This window comes from Pseudopodoces humilis, chromosome 5, assembly GCF_049639895.1.
Source record: "Pseudopodoces humilis isolate 2021_Gansu_Grassland_sample_001 chromosome 5, ASM4963989v1, whole genome shotgun sequence".
In the NCBI taxonomy this organism is placed as follows: Eukaryota; Metazoa; Chordata; class Aves; order Passeriformes; family Paridae; genus Pseudopodoces; species Pseudopodoces humilis.
The window spans coordinates 7,195,423-7,218,331 of record NC_142204.1 but is presented as its reverse complement, the minus strand read 5'-3'; the positions used below and the strand labels follow the sequence as shown (position 1 = coordinate 7,218,331).

Sequence of the window (22,909 nt, the reverse complement as noted above, 5' to 3'; positions counted from 1 at the left end):
AGGTACAGACCCCTCCTAGGGTATTCATTCCCTCGGGAAGAAACAGCCCCAAGGATGGGAGAAATGCCTTATGAAGAGCCTGTTTAGTGTTGCTAAGTTTACCTTCCCTATGCTGTATAATTGATAAAAGACGTTTATCAGCCCAAAGTCTGGCCAGATAAATATTTTTGGTCATGACACTGGAGGTAAGGTGCTGAAGGATGTGCTGAAGGCAGGGCAGTACTTTTCCAGGTGCCTCTTGAGAAAGCAGCTGGGAGAAGCAAGTGGTGGGACCAAGCCCAACCTAGATTTGAAGGGGAGGTACCTGTAAAAATGAGTCTTGAGAAGATCTGATCCTGCTGGTGGCAATTCACCCCTGTCGCATTGAACAGCACTTTCTGGGGCATCCCCTGGCGTTCACAGTGCTACCAAGGGGCAGCTTTGGGTAGCACACTGAGCCCTGGCTGAGGGGCAGTGGGAGTGGAGAACTGGCTGCTGGAGGAGGAAAGGAATCAGGGAACAGCAAAGAGCAGCAGCCAGGAGCTGTTCCAGTGAGCTCAGTGGGGTTCCTGTGACTCTTTTGGAGTTTTTTCCAGGACACTGTGATGTTTCCCCCATCAGAGGCTCTGCCAGGTGCTGGGAGGAGCCAGTGATGGAGCCAGAAAAAGCTGTCAGTGGCATCATATGGCACCGTGTCATTCCTGGCTGGTGAGGCAGAGTATTGGCCCATCTGTGGTGGCAGGGGTGGGGGCTGGATCTGAAATGAGGTCCTGTTCATTTCCTGGCCAGTGGAGTTTTGGGAGGCTGGACAGACCTGGCAGGACTTCTTGTCTCAGGAAGAAGGAGATGGGGGGAGGTGGAGGTTGCATGCATGTTGAAAATCAGTTGAAGGCTGAGGAAAAGACAATTGGTACCTGTTTTTGTCAACGGCGTTTCTTATTTTTCAGTCAGTTTGGGGTTTTTTCTGCTGCTGGGTAGAGCAGCATCAGAAACCCTTTAGGTTCTTCATTGTCTGCCTCTCTGTAGTGGTGTTTTAATGGGCTGCTTCAGTCTCTGAAGCTGTAGAGAAAAGAGGGAAACAGCTCATTTTCCCAGACTCAAGCAGAGGAAGGGAGGCTGAGTGCTTCCTCAGTTTAGCTAGAAGGGGGAGAGCTGCTTCCATTCTAGATATCTCCAGACTATTTGATTGCATCCCCCCAAAAAGGTTGGTGAGATGGCACAGGCACTATGAGACTTCCTGAATTTGTAACTGCACAGCTGGGGAGCCCAGTGCAGGTATGGATTTCCTTGAAATCAGTCCTTGCCTCCTTGCAGACAGGTTCCACACCCTTTTATGGATTTCTTGGCTCATCTCCAGCAGTTTTCTGAATAAACATATAAGTTAGAGATCTCAGGTCTTTCTGACTGGGATAATACTGAGTCTTCATTGTCTTAGATAATAGATGTGTACATGGCACATCTGTTGGGGTAGAATAGTTAACTCTTCTTTAGGATAAGGAGGGGGTTTGTGTCTGTGGCATCTGTCTTGCCCCTTGTTGCTGCTGTTACCATGATGCCTTTTTTTTTTTTAGCCAAAGTTCTGCTGGTAAAATTTATTCTTTCTGTGTCACCTGCCTTCCAACTATTGCTTGCCACTGAACTTCTGGAAGTTCACTGGAGTCCTGTTTTCATAAGGTCAAGCTGAAGGGATTAAGTGGTGTCCCTGTACATAGTCATGGGAAGGAGCCTGAACTTTAGATTTCTGATAATCTGGTTAGCTGGCAACAATCTCTAGAGAGGGAACATCCATTCTGATTTTATGCAGTCATAATTACAACCTTATAAAATCAAAGGTAGCTTTAATATATGTGAAGCACTTCTTATAATCTCCTTGCAGAATACTTGGCTAAACTCAAGGCAAAAATTAAGTACAGCGTGAATTACTTAGAACTCTTATTTTGTCACCATGCTGGGATTGTAAAGATCTTCATTAGTGTTTAATTAACCCGTAAATATCTAAGGACAGTTATTTTACAAATGATCACTGTGTCAGTGTTGGATTAAATGAGTTTTATAATGTTTCACGGTGAGAAGTATCTCCTGGCAGACTAAAGGAATAAAAGCATAGGAAGAAACCCTGTCTAGCTGAAATTGTTCTTCTAAGCTCTGAGTAGTACATGCTGAAAAAAATATTATCCACTGACTGGGAAGTCTTTTCTTCTTTTCCTTTTGAAGCAAAATAATAACCTGACACTTCCCTTTATCCAATGATTTTTTGGAGAGCATTAAAAAAAGTGAATTCATTATTTCCTGTGTGGATATGAAGTTAGTTCCCTGAAATGAATGTTGAGTATAAAATAATAGGTAAGAAGAAAGACATTTATTACATAGCAATTGGCATAAATTTTGCTTCTAATGAGGATAAAATACATGTAGACGAATAATTACAGTAATTCTTGTTGTTAGGATTTGTTCATGACAAGGGTCTCATAATTATATAACCAACTTTGGGTTCATTAAGATTTATAGTCTGAACTCTTAATTCCATTTTATTCCTTTAGAAGCAAGATTTTCTATGGGAGGAGTGCTTTCAGGAAGCTGACTTGCTACATGCTCTCAATTACAGAGGTTTACAATTTTCTTCTTGGCAAAGCTGGAAGGCTTCCAGTGAGATGCTGTAAACGACCAAAATTACTGTTAACATGGGGATCTAATAGCTGAAGGCACTCCTGAGTAGACATACTGGATCTGGCAGTTTCTTGCTTTAAATTGTAATAGATTTTCTCCTTCTCAGGTTTTAAGAAGTTCTGGTTACAAATAAAAATGTTGTCTCCTTTGAAGGTTAATGCAATTTAATAGTAGATTTTAAAGGGTATTTCTTCTTGTGTGCTGTTGCACATTCTCTCTGTTTCTACTAGAATTGAATAAACACAGCTTTTTTGCTGTGGATTGGCTCTTTTTGGCTTCAAGGTGAGTCCTTTCGCCATTGCAGTCACAACAGTCACAGCATCCTTGGTCTGGTTTTAATTACAGCAGAATCTGCAACTATCCCTGAAGCATGGAGAAGAGTTTTACCTCTTACCAGCTGCAGGTGGGGTTGGAATTGACAGCGATACAATGTGGCTCTAAGGATTTCCAGGGCTTTTCCCCTGCATTGTGCTGCAGTGCTGAAGTAGGTTCAGTGCTGCAGTGCTTTTATCCCCAGGCTTTCTGTTTAGGCTAAGGTTGAATCCAGAGAATCAGTTTGTCCTCTGTTCCCCAGCAAGTGTAAAAGCACACACAAAGTCCTGGTATTGTACCTTGTTCTGTTGTTCTCCTGCAGGCATAACCACCCAGAAATGTATATGCTATATATATATATATATGTATATATGCTAAATATATATGCTATTACTATCCCTAAATACCTAGGTGAGCATAGTAATTCCTGTGGCTTATAGCCTCAAACACACTTGATGGTGTCAGCAGCTCATGGACAGTTTCTTAGAGTTCTGCATGTATTATAAGAATCAAGTAGTGATTAATAAACCCTTTTTTAAATGCTGGGTTTAGATAGCTTGACTTTGCATTATAAATCTAGGAGTGCCTTGCCTAGACTTATTTTGTTTCCTAGTCTGTGGAGCAAACCAAAGCAGTGTATTTCTGAACACTAAAGCACTTTCAGAGAATGTACATTCTTTTTTAGTTTTTCCTTTGACTTTCTTAGAACTTCAGAGGAACTCAGGGCAATCCTCTTTCCCTCTTTCCTCCTCCCTCCCTGTCTAATTAAGGCTGGGAATTCAGGTACTCTAACCTTACGAGATTTAATAAGTGTCTTTGAGACTATTAGTTAATCACGATGAATGTGTGCCATTTTCTGCTCTTTGCTAAATATAGAGGCAGGACTGGGTCATGGTGTCCTTGGCTGTCACTGGCACCACGGGAACTTTCTTAACCAAGCTGAGCTCTGTCTTAGCTGCAGGGATTTTTGCCTTCATTATTCCAGCTGAGGGGTCTGCTCCTGAACTTTGTGGCTTGAATGCTTAGGAATCAGCTTTGAATTTTCAGCCTGCATATGTCAGTGGATAGTTTAGAGCCATTTGTCCTTGTGTCAGCGAGGTTTATCCTTAAACCTGAATAGTTCTTTTTCTCTTTTTGATGTTCTTCTGTGAATATACAGACCAGTGATAATCCTGTCCTTTTTCAGACTGGTTTTGTGAGTCTGAACACACTGGAATCCACTCTTGCATATTATGCTCTCAGGTGTAACTGTTTGCTATACACAGTCCTGTTCATCTGTGTCCTAAGGAGACATTCCCATGATGAAGATATCCAGGATCCTGTATCTGTTTGATTCCATTTGTCCGCTGGAAGAAATGGATAGTCTTTAACTACTCCTTTAGTGCAGATTTTATTCAGGATTACATGTTATGTTCCATGCTCCCTTAAGTAATTGAAATTACTTCACTGCAGTCTTGAAAATAAAGTAATTGCAGTGTGGCCTGGAATTAACCTACACTGGGAGCTAATTACCTCAGCCTTTTTCTGTTCTCCCTCAGCCTTTCCATTTTGTTTTTTTTAAATTAGCTATATACATATTTTCAAATACTGTCCTGTTTGATGTTGATTAAGGTATTCTGTGCATGGTCCATCAGTGGATTTTTATTGTTTCAATATTACTTTTTTATTTTGTTTGGATACACTTAATATTTTTCTTTCAGTCACACATCTGTCTCCTAAAATTTTGAAAGTCTAATCTCCTGCTCACCCAGGTAATTAAAGATTGTAAGAAAGATTTGTCTGGAAAATACTGCACATGGAGTAAAGTCAGAAAATGTGCTGAGGATGTCCTGTAAAAGGTAGATGTTCTGGAGGAGGGGTTGGCAGTTGCATGTCTACATACACCTCCACCTGTCTTGCTGTCTTGTACATAATAGCCATCCATTATTCTCACTATCCATTTTAAATTTTTGTTCTTTGTCAGCAATATAATTATTTATATTTTTTAGTGTTTCTCTCACATGTTTAAAACAGCTTGATTGTAACAGCCAGTTACCTCTCAGTAGGGCTTTGGGGAGGGGATGCAAACACTCAATGGCGTAGTTATCAGCTCCTCTATCACCAGGCACAGTACTGCATTCTCTTCTCATCTTTAGTAACACCAAAGGTGCAGCACCCTTTGCTGTTTTATTACAGCTAAGTGCTTTGAAGAGTTTCACAAAATGAGATGTCACCTCTGCTGTGCCTCCTTTTCTTGGGTAGAGGCCCAACTGCAGTGCTATTGCTGATGCTGATGTCATTCGTCTCCTTGAATGCGACTTTGTGGCATCTTCCTCTTCCCATTTTTGCCCTTCTGCTTCTGCTTTTTGTTGTGTAATTGGGATTCAAGGCTTGTGAACTCATAATTTCCTTAAGCTGAATTTTGTTCCTTTGTCAAAGAGAGGGTGAAGTACAGTCATCCTGCACAGGTACATTCTTGTTGCTGTATATTGGTTTAAGGAAGGCATCAGCTGTTAGTTCCTGAAGGATTGGCTATAATCCCCAAGACCCCGTAAGAAACCTGTTGGCACCTTGTGGCTTCAGGTCATTAACTGGAGCATGTACTGTCACATGTCTTTAAAAGGGTTCGAGTGTGGCTTTGATGTGTTCTCCCACAGTGCATTGTCCCTGCACCTCTTCATGGCACAGGCAGAACCAGGGTCTGCTCCCAGGCCTTGACCTGTGCTTGTGGGGCAGAGGGGCAGATTGGTTGCTGGGATGTGCTTGACAATGGCCCAAGATAGGCTGTGGGCTCAGGCCAAGTGACAGCTGGTCTGTGCACCATAGAAGAACTTAGAGCTACAATTCTGATGTTGTGTTAAGCACAAGCAAAAGTGACATCCCCATTCAAAACTCATATCTCTCTTTTATACCTCTTAGGGTGTTTCAAAGATGACCGTATTGTGTTCTGGACTTGGATGTTTTCGACATATTTCATGGAGAAGTGGGCCCCTCGGCAGGACGATATGCTCTTCTACGTCCGTCGGAAACTGTCTTATGTCAGTGGGGAGAGTACAGAGGGTAAAAAGGTGAGTAATGATGTATTTTAACTTGAGAAGCTTAAGGTAACATGGGATTTAATTCTTCAGATGAGTGCCTGACACATCTGAAGAATTGCAAACCAAGCATAAGGAATTTCCAGCTCTGCTCACCAGAAGATGTTACACAAAATTGATCCATAAGGAAGTACCTTGGTTAAGGTTGTGAATGCCAGGTGACCCTGCCTTGGCAGGGGGGTTGGACTGGATGATCTCCAGAGGTCTCTTCCAACTCTAATGATTTTGTAACATCAGCAGCAGTGTAAATGAGGTGCACTATCATAGACTTGAGAAAATCAGAAAGCTTCCCTGCCTTTTTGGAAAGCTGATTTTTGTTTTGTTTTTCAGTTATGATACTTTATAAATTCGAAGCATAAGTCTGTAGGAAGGGAGAAAAAAAGAAGGAAGATGGTCATACTGGTATTTCTAGAAGAAAATTGGTTGAGATTACCAGACTATCAGGAATGAACATCTGTTGGGTGTACTCAGTAGCAGATTACAAACAGCCTCCTGGAGGTGGGTTACAGCAATGACAAACAGCAGAGAAATTACTGTATTCTCATAGTCTACATTTAAGACAATATGCCCCTCATAAAGAATTATTGTACCTTGCAAACATAGTTGGGTATCCTAGTGCTGCTGCACAGGTATTTCCCCATAAGAGATCTGAGAAACTTATTAGCATTCCAAGGCATTTTTCAACTTAGTTGTGGGAAACAGAAGGAAGAGGTAGGATGGTTTTATTGAGAATTAAGGTTGGTGGCCGCAGGAAGATAAATGGAGGAGAAAAAGACAGGAATTAATTTCCTGACACATTTAAATAATTGACACTGTTGTTGAATCACAGGAATTTGGGCATTGTGTATGTGAAAGTGTTTGTAACACTTAACTTTTTTGAAATTGTTTAAGTTGTACAAGAGTTCTCTGGGTTCACTTGTGGTGGTGTAAAGAGCCACAGTTGTCAGCTCCCTTGAGAAAAATATTCCAGAACATTTTCACACACTTTTGATGAAGATACACAAAATGGACAGTGTTATGTGGGGTCGTTGGTTGGAGAGAGAAATGACACTCAGATATCTGTGCGACAGCAGGAATGAGTTTAATATGTTTTTTTATAGGGGGTTTGAATCTCCCAAGCTCATAGTCGATCATAGCTGGTCAATTGGGATCTCTCCACCAGATCTCTGGCCAGTGGTGTGCTTTCATCTAAGCTTGAATGGGGTTGGCTGAGGATCCCCCTGTAACTTACCTAGGCCAGCCAAATTGCATTTGTGTTATGGCCAGATTTACCTTGTCTAGTTCAGACCAGCTATACTGTGACAATATTGTGACAATTCCTCCTTTCTTTTTTATTAAAAGATGCAAAGTGTTCTCTGTTATCTTACCTGCAAAGGCCCTTTGCAGACAGGATGACAGGGGACAGCATGAGTTTAATTTGAATGAGGTTTTCCAGTCAATTTGACAAACTTAGCTCTCTTCAGCAAGTAATGTGTCCCATGTACTGCTGGAGTTTGTAGCACTCACTTCCAGGAGCTTTTAGGTGAGATCACAGTCTTTCAGGCTAACATGTTACAGATTAATTACTTATAAGTTACAACCTAACATTAAAAAACAAGAAACGATTTAACTTTTAGAACTGTTAGAAAAAACTACTAGAAAAATAATTTGTAAACAAATAGAGTCTTTAAATGAATTGTCATTTTAATAGTCTCAGATTTTCATGATGTAGGTGTGTAAGTTGTTCTGGTCACTCTTCTACACACAGCTCTGTTGAGGAGCCTTGTTGTCTACGTTGGTAGTACTGAGGTGTTAATTTAAGAGTAGCTGCTATGGAATCTTTTGCCAGATGCTCACAGGATCGGGCAGGGCTGTTGGCAATGCAGCGATGGCAGTGATATCACGGTGTTCTGCAGGGGGGACGATGGCTCTGGATTTCTTGGTTGGTATCTTTTGCGTTCTTTGTCTGTACATAATCTAACGAAAATTAAATACTGGCAGGAGAGGTGCGCTTGGGACAGCAGCACAGCTTCTGGGTATTATGTCTGCAGGAACTCTTGGTGACACTTTTCATGCACCTGCCCCCAAAGGCTGGGACGGAGGCACAGCCATGACCCACAAAGGTGGGATCGGAGGTGAAGCCACGCCCCACAAAGGTGGGGTTGGAGGCTCAGCCATGCCCCATGAAGGCGGGGTCAGAGGCACAGCCATATCCCCTCAGATGTTGTGTTGGAGGTGTGATGAGATATTCTCTCAATGTGGCAGCACAGAGCGACATTGTGCAACATCTCAGAGCAGCTGCTGCGTGGTCTGGCTATGTGGAGTGGGGCAGCGTGGGGTGCATGCCCCAGGTGAAATTGTCCAGCCTGGCACAACAGCCCAGTGCAGGCAGTGGGGGGTCGGCCCCAGAGACCAAGTGACACTGCAGGATGGTCCTGGTGGTGCTGCTTGACCTGGGACAGCAGCCTGGAGCAGCTGGAGGGCAACTCAGCACGGCAGCTTGGAGCCAGCGCCGTGTCTGTGTTTGCCTCTGCTCTGCCACAAGCTGGGGCCCTGCCATCTGCCACTGTGCTGCTGGTCTGTGCAGCCACATCCACTGTGGTTTGGGTTTCCACCTGGGCACTGGCAGCCACTGCAGCACTGGCAGCATGCAGGCTCCCTCCATGTGCCAGGAATTCACCACTCTGTGGGGCTGTGCCAACCACTGGGGCGCTGCCTGGGCACACGGAGGTACTGACACTGTGCGGGCTCTCGCTGCCCGCTGGGACTCAGCTGTCCCTCCTGGGGCTGCCTGCCTGGGCTGTTGCACAATCTTACACATGGTGCCCATTCATCACCGCGCTGTGCAGCCACTTCTCCCAGCACCCAGTCTTCGCTACGCATCTCGGTTTTTATCTGCATTATTAAGTTCAATATTAGCTTTCTAGGGTTTTAGGATTTTATCTGTACTTTTTTCGCCTTTGTAAGCTACATCTATTATATATTTACCAGCCTCTATGTATGTATATCTAGCACAGTCTTTTGGTAGGTTCTAACCCCTGATTTTTTGTCCATATTATTAAATCTAATAAAGTCTTTTCCTTCATAATCTATATCCTCTTCCCTTAGAAAATTAGTCTGTACCTTCATCACTGAATGTTCTTCTATGGAGATGGATCCTCCCATGTCTTCAGTGGAGGTTTTCTTCTATTTAAAGGGTGTGTATACAAAGGAGAATCTGGATTTTTGCAGCTTCCACCGCAAAACAGCTCTGCACACTTTATATTTTGGATGGCTCTTCACACTTGGCTCTTAGTTATTTCTTCAGTTTATCTTGCTGATTTTTCTGACAGCTTTCCCTGGATGCCGGCCTGCCTCCCCCCATTCTGCTCACGGGAAATGGCTGAGTTGGATCACGTCGGGGTCACCGTGTGTTATGTGGGTTCGTTGGTTGGCGGCAGAAATGACATGAACTCTCAGAGATCTATGTGACAACACCAACAAATTTAATATGGTTGCCCTTTTTTATAGGGGGTTTGAATCTTCTGGGCTCAGATAGCTGATTGGTTGGGATCTCTCTCTCCACCAGATCTCTGGACAGTGGTCTTCTTGCATCTAAGCTCAAATGGGTTTGGCTGAAGATCCTCTGTAACTTACCTGGAACAAACTAGGCCAGCCAAATTGCATTTGTGTTATGGCCAGATTTACCTTGTCCAGTTCAGACCAGCTGTACCGTACAATACTGTGACAGGACAGAATTATCTCTCTCTTCTCCCTGGCCCTCCAGCTTCCATCATGACAACCACTAAGCGGAAGATTGAAAAATATGGTTCTTTCTCTGTCAGATGAGTGGTTTAGTCTTCATCTAGTGTATTTGGAGCTTTAAGACTTGTGGGGTAAACTTCTGTCCTGATTAAGTGCCTATAAAAGCATCCCTGTTTCACATCAAATGATATTATGGCTTTGTTCAGCCTGGTAAAAGCATGGGTTGTTTAACCTCTTGTTCTTCTCAACAAGGAAAGTGAATCTCAGAGACGGCCTAGTTGCTTAAATCCATTCATATACCCCTGATCAATCTGTTTAACTGATTCATTAGCTTAAAGTGTTTGAACATCTTGTGGATAGGTGACAGTGACATAAACCCTTGTATTTGCTCTCAGAGCATTATTTAAACTTTCTAAAAGCACCATAAATAATTCTTATTTGTGAGAAGGTTGCATAAGTGGTGGTTACTACAAAATCAGCACTAGTTAATCATGTGTGGTAACAGCTGGGATGGGGAGTGGGCCTTAAAGCACATTAAAGCAGCATTTTGTAACTCTCCCATGGCTGGCTGTATTTTGCATGGCTTCTGAGAATTTAACCTTTCCTGTGACTTTGAAGTACTTCAATTGCTTTGTGAAACTTCACAGTTGGTGATTCCCTTGGTACTTGTTCAGCTGTCCTCCTGTTTGATTTCACTTGACTGCTTTGTAGTTCCAACTCCTCTTTTATCTGATTTTTGAGCCTGTCCAGTGCAGTGAGGCACCAAACAACTACTCCTACACTTTGAATTATGACTACATGGGTTTTTAATTTACTTTGTAGTTTTGGACATTGTTTCTTGAAAAATTATGCCAAAATGCTGAAGTCATACTGTTGAAGGGGAGATGGAGACTGGTATCTGTAGAAGCTGGATAGAAGTGCAAGCCTCCCTGCCACCTACCAAACTATGCTCTCATTTAGGTTTCCAAAGGTAAATGAAGGGGAGAGTTCAGAGTTGTTTGGGGACATTTAGGACTAGAACTGGAGCTGTGCTGTTGGCTCCTGCTTTATGCCAGGCTGAGCCAAATGATCTGGTGATGATTCCTTCATGGATCACATTGAGGATGACTTGGTAGTCTGGGTGTACAGTGAAGCAATTTCATTGTAGTTCTTTCACAAACACTACTATAAATGTGCTCTGTGCTGCTGCAGGCTTTGGCTGAAGAGTGCTGGCGGAGGTGACTCATTGTCCCATGTCAGCTCAGAACATCAGTTTATTTTCATGAAAATAAGATCTGTGCAGCTCTGAGGATAGCAATCACGGTACTGATGTCAACAACAGAAGGGGTTGAGTGGGGAGAGGCTGTTTGTCTGAATGCTGACAATGGTGGTGTTGGGTTGTATCATTTCCATGCCCTGGTGTGATGGTATGTGTCAGTGGGAAACAAGTGTCAATAACTCCAGTGATTCCCAGGTTTTGGTGGAGGTGCCTCTCCTGTGTGACTAGAAGTAGTTCCTGCTTGTGGGTTTGGGTTTTTCTGTACTAACTGGAGCTGAAGAGTGTTGTCAATAACATTTGATTTTAAACTGAAGTGTAATAGAGGATAAGCAGAAAAAAACTGATAGGATTTAGATTAGAGGTTCTACTCAGTTTTAAGACTGAATGAGAAGGGCTTTGGATGCAGCTTAGTTATGACAGCTTGAAGTAATAAATTGTACCATTTGGTATGTCCTGTAGGTGCTGGTGGTAAACTTCTTTACCAACATAAATTTTATTTTAAATGGCCTTTTAAATTGTCGGCTTTGCATTCTTCCTGGTCTAAGTGACTTTCCATTTGCTTCTCTTTTCCTTCCCACCGATTTCTAAACTGAGCATAGATGGGTGAAACAGAAATTAAGTTCTTAATATGTGAAAGCCAGGGCAGAATTGCCATATTGAATTCTGGGCTATATCCACTACACAGACTCTTGGATCCCAGAGAAGGACATTTAATTCTGTCTTTCCTTGGCACATCACAATAACACGCTTGCAGTTTTTCTTGCCAAGTTTTGAAAATACATCTTCTCTTGGTGTCTTTAAGCAAAACCACAGACCCCCTGTGTTAGGTTCTTTGCAGACCAGGGCACTGTGGAGTGTAGCTTTTCCCAAGGTTAAGGAATTTAGCAGGGTTTTGTAAAGTGGAATCCCTTTGATTTGTCACTCTTTTTTAAGTCAAGACTCAAAAACTGCTTTGCTGCTGCCTCTCATGCCAGCTGATGTGATCCACTGAAAAATGTAATCCTTGATCCTCACTTCCACTTTGTCTTGGAAATTGCATATTTGAAAGGTTAACGTGGTTGGATTTAGGATTATGACTTTAAAATGCTGTTAGGTCAAGATTGAGTATCTCTGATCTTTCTATAAAGAGCAGCTTTACCTGGGAATCCAGAAGATGCAAGTATATAGTGTTACACAGAAAGCTGGGAAACAAAGATAAAACTTCAGTGGCAGACCAGCAGGTTGTATTTTGCCTTTCATCATGCCTTTTCACCTGGAAAGGTGCCGTATCTATAGGGCAAAGCAATAGAAAAGATAAATGTAAGATACCCTGGGCATATGTTCTGAGATTGCCTGGATATTGGAGCAGTTCCTATTTTCTTCAGCATCCTATGAATGTGGAGGAGTAGAGTTGCTGCCAAATGCACAGGATAGTCATTAGGACTGTTAAGTCTCTAAAAAGCTTAAGCTACTGATGTTGTGACTGCAGCTTCAGAGACAGAGCTGAACAGAGTCATGGTTTACATGTTCATGTGCATCTGGAACTGTGACTCAACAAATGCTGCTTGTGGTGTGACCAGTCAGTTTTCAAACTTAAATTACTTCAGGCACATGACTTGTGCAGAAGATCACAGGATTTTCCTAACTGAATCTGAAATTCACTGTCACTGTCTGGCTGCCTGGAATATTCAACAACCTGAACTCAGCATCTAATAAAAATGCAAGTTTTAAGGATCTTTCATTGCTGGCTCTGTTCCAGTGCTAGGGTTTTTTTCAGCACTGCAAGCAAACAGGATGTCTCCAGAAGAGCTCTATGCTACACTTTGTGGCAGTCCTATGCCACCACCCAAATGCTGAAGAGAAACAAATGGCCAAAAATTGCATCCTTCTTGCTGAATAAATTTTCTCCTTGTTCATGGGTAGTATGTGGAACAATGATTGCAACACATCCAAGTTTATACGGAATCAGCTGTTGTGCCTCAGCTCTTCCATTGTGCTGAACTTGTACAGGTGTTGCAGTGAGCAGGAACAGTGGTTCCTGCAGAGTGCAGCATCCACACAATGCTTTCATTCTGAAACATGAAAAAGGAACCCTGATATTTTCAGATTGATACTCTGTTTTTTTTGTAAGGAGCTCAACATCAAGGTGTGAAGCTCAAGGTGTGAAGACCTTTTTTTTTGCAGTTCCCCTTGCTAGAAACCCCTGTGCTTTCTCATTCTACTTAGATTGTCTAAATGTGTGAGCATAAAGGAGCTGCTACCTGAGAGTCTCTGTTCATGATGCACTTACAAAATCATCCTGGTTGGAAGAGACCTTTAAGGTCACCAAGGCCATCTCCATTTCTTCTGTGTGCTGTGGCAGACTGCTTGGAAAAAAAAAACAAGGGGAAAAAAGTCTATGAAGAGTGTGACAGAAACATCTCTTTTCCACACAGAATGATCCAGGCTGTCCGTGGCCTGCACTATGCTTGTGACACATGTGGCAGGCTGTCCTGGTTTAGGGCAAATTTGTGAGAAAACATCTGAATGGGGTCCCTCCAGAAAGCAAATTCAAGCAGCCCCTCTTCCAGCTGGCTCAGGGAAAAGATTTCCTTGGAGAAAAGTGGAAAAAAACTTGTTTATTTAACAGAAATTGAATAATATTAAACAATAAAACCTCTTGCTGTTCAAAGAGATGGCAAATCCAGAAAAGTCCTTTCCATGGGTGTAGCTCAGCTCGCTCAGTCTCTTATCAGTCCCTCCAGCACTGGAAAGTGCCGAGGCCCAGGCCCCAGTGGGCCACAGGCGTGAGCTCCCGGGGTTTGTCTGGATTTTCAGTCCAGAGCAGGTTTGAACAGATCCAGGAAAAAAACAAACTTCTCTGGGAACTTCTCTGCCTCAGCGAGCTAAAAACTAACTGAAAGCAAAGGAGAGCTCTGTCCCGCTGTCTGTCCATGCTGCAGACAGCACAGTCCAGGAGCAGGATGGGGGACAGTGAGGGCTCTTTCTGAACACAAACTTCTTCTTCCCCCTCTTCGCTCTCAGAGCCAGTCTTACAGGTGCAGAACTTAATATGTAACATAAACAAGGTGATTGAGGATACAAACATCATAAAGTCACCCCAGGACACAGGCTAACACCAGTCAGGGTGATAATGCTCTCATCTGCCCTATTTCCAGAGTAAATTCCTGTCTGAGACAATGCAAGTGTAGAGCTGAAATACTTTCACCGTCGCAAAATTCCAGACTCAGGAAGGGGTGTGGGCTGCAGGGGCATTTTTAATAAATTTAAGCTTTATATTGCTTCCAGTCTATGAAGAACTCTTAAGGAGTCACACAGGGTGACAAAAAAGCCAGAATCAGATGTGGTTTTAATATGAATGACACTGAAATGTGGCAGCCAAGAAGATGCTCTGTTCTTTGCTACAGAGAACAACTTCACTGGGAAGGGAAGAAGCCCAGACACAATTTTTCCTATCTGATGAATTGTGCTGAGTAATTCATTATCAGAAATGCATTACATCTGTCTGAGTCACTGGGGAGTGGAGGGACAGAAGAGCACTGCTAGGCTCAGCTTGCATGCTGGAAAAGCTAAAAGTGTCTGCTTGGAGCTCCCCAAAAGCCTCATAAAGCCACTGGTTCATTGGAGCAGTTTGTGGATTTGATGTGTGGGTTACAGACTGGTCAACTTGCTTATTAGAGGTATGGGAAGGTCTGGGTTCAGTGTTGAAATTAATATGCAATTGAATTGGAGCTCTGGAATATTGTCGTCACATTTGTAGTAACATTGGTAATTAGAACTCAAATGTCTAATGTCTGCACCAGGGTTTTCCCCTACCTGTCTTCTGGTCACTAACTCAGTTTATGCATTTCTGTATTCAACAGAGATGGTTTGAAACATACTGATTTATTACCATTCTGTAATGTTCTTTCTCCCATGGCTGTGTCTGCTGCCTACGGACATAATGTATCTGCCTGAATCCTGGTGACTGGATACTGCAAAAGGCACACTGTGTGTTGCTTCAGGTACTTATGCTTCTCTAAGAGCTTCAGAAAGGGTGGAAAATAACAGTACAGGAATAAGGTAACTGTGAGCAACTTGTAACACCTGAAAACACAGGTTACTCTGTAGTCTGGGACCACATTTGATAATGCTTAAATGATCACACAAGTATCTCTTTGTTTCATTTTGGAAAGCTGATTTAGCAGATCCGTGGAGCATTTGGGGAATTAAAGTTGGTGGGATTCACATAGTACAAGTGTGAGGCTGCAGTAAAGATGACTTTGTCAGGATCCCAAAACCAAGTCATTGAACTCCTAACCCTGTCTTACTTAGCCACTCTTAACCACTGTCCTGATGCCACAGCCAGGCTAGGGATAAACAGTTTCCACACCCATGTGACTTAAGGTTTGCACATTTTTGCTTTCCCCTCATTTGTTTGATGAGCATCTTCAAGCATTCTAGACTGCTCTAGTAATTTGAAAAACTTGCACTTTTATTTTTCATCTTTTATACATCTTCTGCTATTTCTGGGGTTAAAAAGGCAGAACTAGATTTTTGGGATCCTTTTCACCTAAGTAATTTCAATTATGGTTGGTTGAAATCAGCTTTTAATTCTGTGAGTCCTGTTAGCATTACTCAGTTGTATAATTTACTCAATCTTATCACTTCAGAATCTTTTTCATATACAAGGTGCAGATACTGAAAGCAGATACGTAGGCTTGTTAAATCTTTTGTTTTCTATGGTTGTGACTTGCCAATCAGAAGGAATGTCTTTTGCTTCTTCAAAAGAAAACAATACATTTGGTATGTATTCCTTTTGATGAAGTACTTTTGCAAGAGCTATAATTAACTTTAAGGTCATTTCTTTAATATTGAGATATAAACTTATGTAAAAATAAGAATTCAGTGAGAATTCAGTGACAAAACACAGTCTAAAGGCAGTCGCAGGATCTAGAAGAGTTGGTTGGTGTGTTCTCTCACATGAAGAGGGCAAGTAGTTTTTTGTTCTAGAGTGATGAAGGGCAAAGGTTACAGGAGAGTTTTCTGTCCTTGAAGATGGAGGAAGCTGCTCTTTCTAGCTTCTTTTCCCTGCATACCTTTTACTCTTGTTCTCATTTAGAGCTAAGTGTGATCTGACTTGTGAACTTCACCATTCATTTCAGAGCTACTCATAAACCAGTGTCTCTTCCTCCCACAAAAGGACACTTGGGTGGGAGGAGAGGGTGCCAACAAATCGAAGTTGGGAGATGATTGCAGTGATACCTCATCTTCTCTAAAAGAGTTATGATAATGAGCAGTGTAATTAACCCTAAATTGAAGGGGCTGGTCTTGACAAATCAGAGCATTTGTAAACTAAATTGTTAACTCTAGGGCAGTCTTAGGTCATTAAGCCATTACCTGCAACCAGATCCATGAATGACAGGAGAAAGATTAGGTTGTAAGGACTTAGAGGAATTACAACAGCACTAAAACCCATGTGAATAGTGGGAATAGCTTTGTAGGACTGAATATCAAAAGGAATAAAGGCTACACATGAGTTGACTTTGTTTCAAGCTGAGACTGCAACTGCAGTTGCTCAGTGGAGACAATAAAGGATCCAGTGTGTGGGTGCAGCTCCCTCTGAGAGGCCCAGGCTGAGTACCATCAGTACCTAGAAGGTACCAGGGTGGGATAATAAAGTGGTGAAAGATTAAAATTTTAGTGTTTTGTACCCAGAGTTTTGTTCAAGGAAAAAAGCTCAGCTTTGCTCTCCTTCACAACTGTATGACACTTTGGATAAAGCTTTTGGCTGGTTGCCTTGGGGTGGTTTTCTATTCCCTGATTGTCTGCTCTATGCCCAGAAATGGTTGCTGTAGCTTTGAGGTGGGGACAGGGGGGCCCTGGGACTCTTGCACGGGTGTTTTTCAAAGCCTCGCTCCCAGGTGATAGCGTTACTTTGTTCCTTAACTAGCATGGGTTTTTGTTAGTTTAAGGAGAAGGTTTTATTTCCTTTTTCTGGCCTTGGAGACTGCAACAGCAATCCTTCAGTGACCTTTGGGGGTTTTTTTTCTGAACTGTTCTATTTGGTTTTGGTCCGAGATCAGAGAATTAACAGAAGATGAATCAGCTGGGGGGGCAGGCAGGAAGCCAAGTGGCCGCTCCATCTCACCCCCCAATCTCAGAATAGTCGACCCAGCAAAAGAAAGTGTATGGAAAATCACGCTATGAAAAGCCGGTGTCGATAAAGGAGACAGAGGAGTCTACTTTATTAGAATAAAGGAAGAGAGTCCACTGGGGCACATGCCTGTAGGGTTTTCCCTCATGAGGTTTTGGAGGGCACATCCTCCATTTATCCTAAACTGCCAGCTGCATATTGCCCTTTTTCTTTCCCCATTGGCTGAGGTACTAGGAAGGTACAGCCTTCCTGAACTGGCTACCCCATATTCCCCCGTGAATCTGTCATTTTGCCCCAAAGTTCAGAAGTTCAGGCTTGTGCAGACCCTCTTTTCTGTTTCAGGAGTCAGACTGTCTGGGTTCTGCAACAAACCTGCTGCTTGAAGTCAATAGAGACAGTAAGACCCATTTCAAAGATGGTAACACCCATACCTTCACCCATCACATTGTTTTTAAAGACATCTTCCCTATTAAAAGGGCCCTAAATCCACCAGCTTCTTCTGTTTTGAAGAGGAGACTAAAATCAGAGATTCACCAGGTTTCCATTTGTTTTTGCACAAGCTCCTGTGTGAACCCTTTGGTTTTTTTTCATTCCCTGAGACAAAAGCCAACGCCGTATTTTTTTTTTCCTCCCCACCATGTTGTGGCCATTGTGGTTTTTATGTTCCCATGGCAGGGAATAAGGTCTGATAGTTCATTTTTGTTATAGATGGGTAATAGTATGGTTGGCTCTCACAATTAAGGGATGTTAAGAGAATGTTCACCTCATAGTTCTCTCTCCCTTCCCCCTCTTATTGTTGACACTGGTCCAGGCATTGGAGAAGGCAGGCTTGGCAACACCTGATCTCCAATCAGGTTGTAAGAAAATGATCTCCACCAGTGAATGGCAGAAAAGGAGTTGACTGATAAGACTTTGAGCGGGGCCAAGGGTCTAAGAAAGCGAAACATCCATTTTGTAGACAAGCACGTGGCTGCTGGTCATGGAGACTCCCAGTGCTGTAATTTTTCCTTATGCAGTCCTTTGTTGTATTTTGTTAAGGTTCAATAAACCTTTGAAATTTTGAAAAGTGAGCATAGTTTCTCACAGTATCTAGCATTTATTTACCATTTTTTTCCCGTGCTGTGTTGGCATTCTGTTTGTCAATAAACAGTTTGGTTTTTACACTTTCACCCACTATTGTTAATCTCTCATTGGCAGAAAGGGATTGTTGGAACCCCTTTTTTGTTAGAGAAACACTCATTCCGGAGTGTTCCTCTCCTAAACTTTTCTCTAAACTGAGACACTAGCACAAGGAAAAGGTCCCAAAGTTTTTGATCATTTGGTTGTACAAAGGGGTTGTGGGCACAGAATTCAAGTAATTGACACAGAAGCAAATTTTTCAAAATGGGCAGATTGTCTGTAGCTGAACTTTGCTTCTTGCACAGTTTGCAGTTGCTTTATTGCAGTGGGCTTTGTTTTAGGTTTATAGCTATGGTGGGTGTCGAGTTGCCATAGCAACTGGCCATTATGCTGCCTTTATGCGGGCTCCAGAGTGTGTTCTTGGAGGATCAGGTGCAACTTCTGAATAATTGATAGTATCCAGAAAAAAAAAAAAAATAGGAATTTTGTCTTGGAGTGTATTCTTTACACTGTCCTCTGCTGTTAACACCAGTGAAAATTTCAGTAGCCATAATCCTAAGAAAGCTTTTCCGTATAACATCTGAAAGAATCTTTCATTTTAGGGCATTGTTGCATTGTTGAATACAGTTGTCCCCTTTTAAATATTATCTTGGACATAAATATTTTAGTGGAGGCTTATAACATCAGGTTCCCTTTGTGACAGGACTGGGAGTGCACCCTTCCCACAGGGCTTCTCTGCATGCTCCAGAAAATAGCAGGCTCCTTTGATTTCCTTCCAATTTAGCAGAGACAGGGTTGTCACTGGCAAGCAGATGCATGAGCAGATGGGTTTTCATGACCAACTGGCCAGCCCAGCCTGTGTCCTGTTGAGTATCTGTTCTCCAGCGCTGCTGGGCACTGAACGTCTGGGGCTTCCCAGCTTGTTAAAAGATGGGAAGCACTGGGATATTAGACCAACAACCTCCATGCTGTTTGTGGTGGTTTCTTGGACTGAGAAAATGTCCTTTTTCTGTGCCAAAGTGTCACAGTATTGTCACAGTACAGCTGGCCTGGATTGGACAAAGTAAATGTGACCATAACACAAATACAATTTGGCTGGCCTGGTTCATGCCTGAACATGTCCCCAGATAAGTTACAGGGGACCCTCAGCCATCCCCATTTGAGCTGAGAAGTAAGCACATCACTGGCCAGAGATCTGGGTGGAGAGAAATCCCAGCCAATGATCTATCTAAGCATAGGAGTTTTGAATTGAGTATAAAAGTGAGCCCTGCATAATAAACAAGGCTGTTTTGTCTGAGGATCAAGAGGACTCAAGTTGTGGATTCCTGTCTCCACACCCACAACCGGCACGTTACATGTGGTGACTCTGTGTGAGGACCCAGCCTTTCCTGCGAGCAGAGTGAGGTGGCAGACAGGGACAGAGCAAGAAGAGCCTGTCCAAAACAGCTAAAAGCTGGAAAAAACAGAGGTGAGAAGAGCCCAAACTATAACAAAAAGCTGAAACAAGAGGTGTGCAGAAAAAGCCATCTAAAACACACAGTGTGGAGAGCAGTTTGTGGTGAAAAATCACGCAAAATCCAGAATATTTTTGGACTTACCCTTAAAAATAGAAGAGAATACTCATCAGAGCCATGGGAGCCTGGATATCAATTCAACCACCTCCAGTTTTGAAGGTATGTTTGCTTTTTTTCCAAGAATGGGACTTAGAATATGATAAAGATGCATTATTAGTTTTAATAATGTGGGAAAAAAACCCACAGATTGGACACAACCAAAGAGGCTGCCCTTGATATAAATACATGGGCGTGAACTGGACAATTTATACTTTGAGCAGCCTCAAGGGGAGCCAAAAACTCTATAAAAATTTTAAAGCCCTGGAGATTTATTTTTGACTTAATGAGACATAAATTCTGGACTGCAAAATGAAAACAAGGCTCTGGAGGGGTCAGAGAGAAATTGGGACACACTTCCAAGCCTACAGGTGGAGTGGCACCACCAAGCAACTGTCCCATGTGGCGGGGCTACCCTGAATGCTCCCCTCACACTGGGACTGCCCTTTAGTGAGCCATTTCCCACAGCCCCACCATGCCGGAGAGCACAGCTGGCCGTGCCCGGGCAGATGGACAGACTGTGGCGGGCAGCAATGAGCCGAATTGCACAATCTCACCATGTGGCTGGATCTCGCCAGGCGGCGGGGCCAGAGAGGGCAATGGGGCCCTGAGCTGCGCCTACACCACCACAGCCGAGAGGAGCACGACAAGCAAAGAAGGTGCGGCTGCGCTGAGGGGGTGGTGTGCTGTGTCGGAGCGTCCAGCAGCTGTCCTGACCTGCTGTGCAGTACCGGATCTCCCCTCAGTTGCACAGAGCTGTCGCCCCAGCTCACAGAATGCTGCCATTTTGGCCCAGCAGCCCAAGGCCATGACACAGCCCAACATCGCCCCCAGGCCCGGCTCTCAGCCACTGGAGCCACCCACGCCCCTCAGCACCATGGAAATGCCCAGACCGCCCCTGCCCAGAGCTGATTGGCTCAGCCCAGAAGCCACGCCCACAATCCCACCTCCATTGGCCACGCCTGCCTGCCGCTGCTGTTGGGGGCCCAAGGTGATGTCACATGGAGTGCCCGGGTTCATTCCTGGAATTGTACTGGAAGCAGGGAGCAGCATCCCAGCACCAGACACTGGTCCCGCACCCAGCACAGCCCCAGCTCCAATGCAGCTACAGCTAAGGCTCCCACAGGGCCAAGGAACCACATCGCTGATGGAAACATGAGATTCCCATGGAGGGAGTCAAAGTCTTCACCTTACTACCAGCTCTGAAGGACAAGCCCCTACAATCCTGCTGTCAGCAGCTTCAATTCCATTGATGTTCAGAGCAGAAACCATTCCCACTTGAGATCCGCTGATCTTTTGGATGGGTGTGAAACAAAAGGCAATTGAAAGTGGGGATATAGAGGGGCCTGAGCTGATTTCTGCTTCCATGTCTTCATAAGAGGGCTGGCAGCAGGGAATGGGAACAATTGGAGCATTCCCAGTTTTGCGAGGTAATGGCACAACACTCAATAAATACGTACCCTTTAATTGGCAGATCCTTTCAGAACTGCACCAGCTGGCTGCTAAACACGGGCTAAGGTCACCTGCTGTAGCAAATATGCTTTGATTTATGACTGCTAGTGAATTAACTCCCTATGATATGAAGAATATTGCAAAATTAATCTGTAGTCCAGAGACAGCCTGGAGATCATATGCAAAGGACCAGGGGTAGAAAAATTCAAGAGCTTCACAGCAGGACCCATGTTGTGGGGCAGGGATCCCTCAACTAATGGGATTACACCCCATGGAAGATCCACAAACCCAGGCTCGTTTGAACTCCTCAATCCTAGACCAAGTAAAGGACTCAGCAACGTGGGCTCTAACAAAAATCACGAACTTGTCTGTGCCAACCCAAAGCTATTGAAGCATAAGACAAAACCCCGATGAGCAATATATGCAAGTCAGAGAACATTTGCAGGATGCTATGGAAAAGCAGATCACAGTGAAGCAAGGAGTCAATTAATGGTACAATTGGCATGAGATAATGCAAACCAAGTCTGTAGAAAGATTATAGATGCATTACCTAAAGAGAATCCATCTCTAGAGGAAATGATTACAGCACGTGCTAGGTTGGGACTGGATCTCACAACATGGATATGTTAGCTAATGCTATTACAGCTGCTGTTAAACTGACACCCCATTACTACAAGTGTGGACAACAAGGCCACGTGAAAGTGAACTGCCCTCACAAGTCCATTCCACAGGGGACATCTCAGGGACAAAGAAGTGGTAACGCAAGCTGCAACTGATGTGGGAGAGTCGGACATACAGCCAAGGTATGCTGGTCCAAATCTCTCAAAGATGAGGAAAACGAGATGCCCAACGCAAAGGGGAAATGTGTGACAGCACAAGTATTTTCTCACCCTCCAGCACAAGCCTGTGTGACCAGCTCACAGCAAGGACAAGAGGATCAGCTGGTATGGATGTTTCCACCTCAATCCCAATAACCATAAACTCAGTACAGTCCCTCTTGAGGCCCAGGGGCCGATAGGGAAAGGACGGAGTGCACAGCTAATAGGAAGATCCAGTGCCACACTCCAAGGTATCTTTGTGCACCCCGGTGTCATGGATGCCAATTTTACAGGACAAATAAAAGCCGTGGTGTCAACCCCTACGCCCCCTGTGACTATCCCTGCTAACACACAAATTACACAACTTCGTCCTTTTAACTCTTCTGTCCCCAAAGCAGACTCTATGGAGCGAGGAGGCCAAGGCTTTGGATCAACAGGAGAGCCCCAGGTGTACTGGACTCAGGTCATGTGTGATCAAAGACCTGATATGGTTTGTACTGTTACAGTGCCTCAGGCCAGGCCCTCACAGATAAGGGTCAGTGGCATGATGGACACAGGGGCAGATGTCACCATCATCTCATCAACACATGGCCTTCATCCTGGCCTACCACACCTGCAGGATCTGCCAGTGCTGGCCTCGGAGGGACCACACAGAGCTGCCTGAGTAGCCACCCTGTGTTGGTCAAAAAATCAGAAGGCCAAACAGCTACAATTCGACCTTACATCACCACAGCATCACTGAACCTGTGGGGGAAGGATGTTCTGTCTGCATGGGGAGTTAG

General features: G+C 43.7%; 1 protein-coding gene across 3 annotated transcripts in view; it reads left to right on the top strand.

The window, feature by feature from the left end:
- Positions 1-22,909, top strand: part of KIAA0930 (KIAA0930 ortholog) — a 73,410-nt gene that overhangs the window by 19,415 nt on the left and 31,086 nt on the right. For all 3 annotated transcript variants that reach the window (XM_014256067.2, XM_005526994.3, XM_088055516.1), the window contains exon 2: positions 5,857-6,005. In XM_014256067.2, coding sequence (XP_014111542.1) covers positions 5,857-6,005 — 149 coding nt within the window. The remainder of the gene's footprint in view (positions 1-5,856; positions 6,006-22,909) is intronic.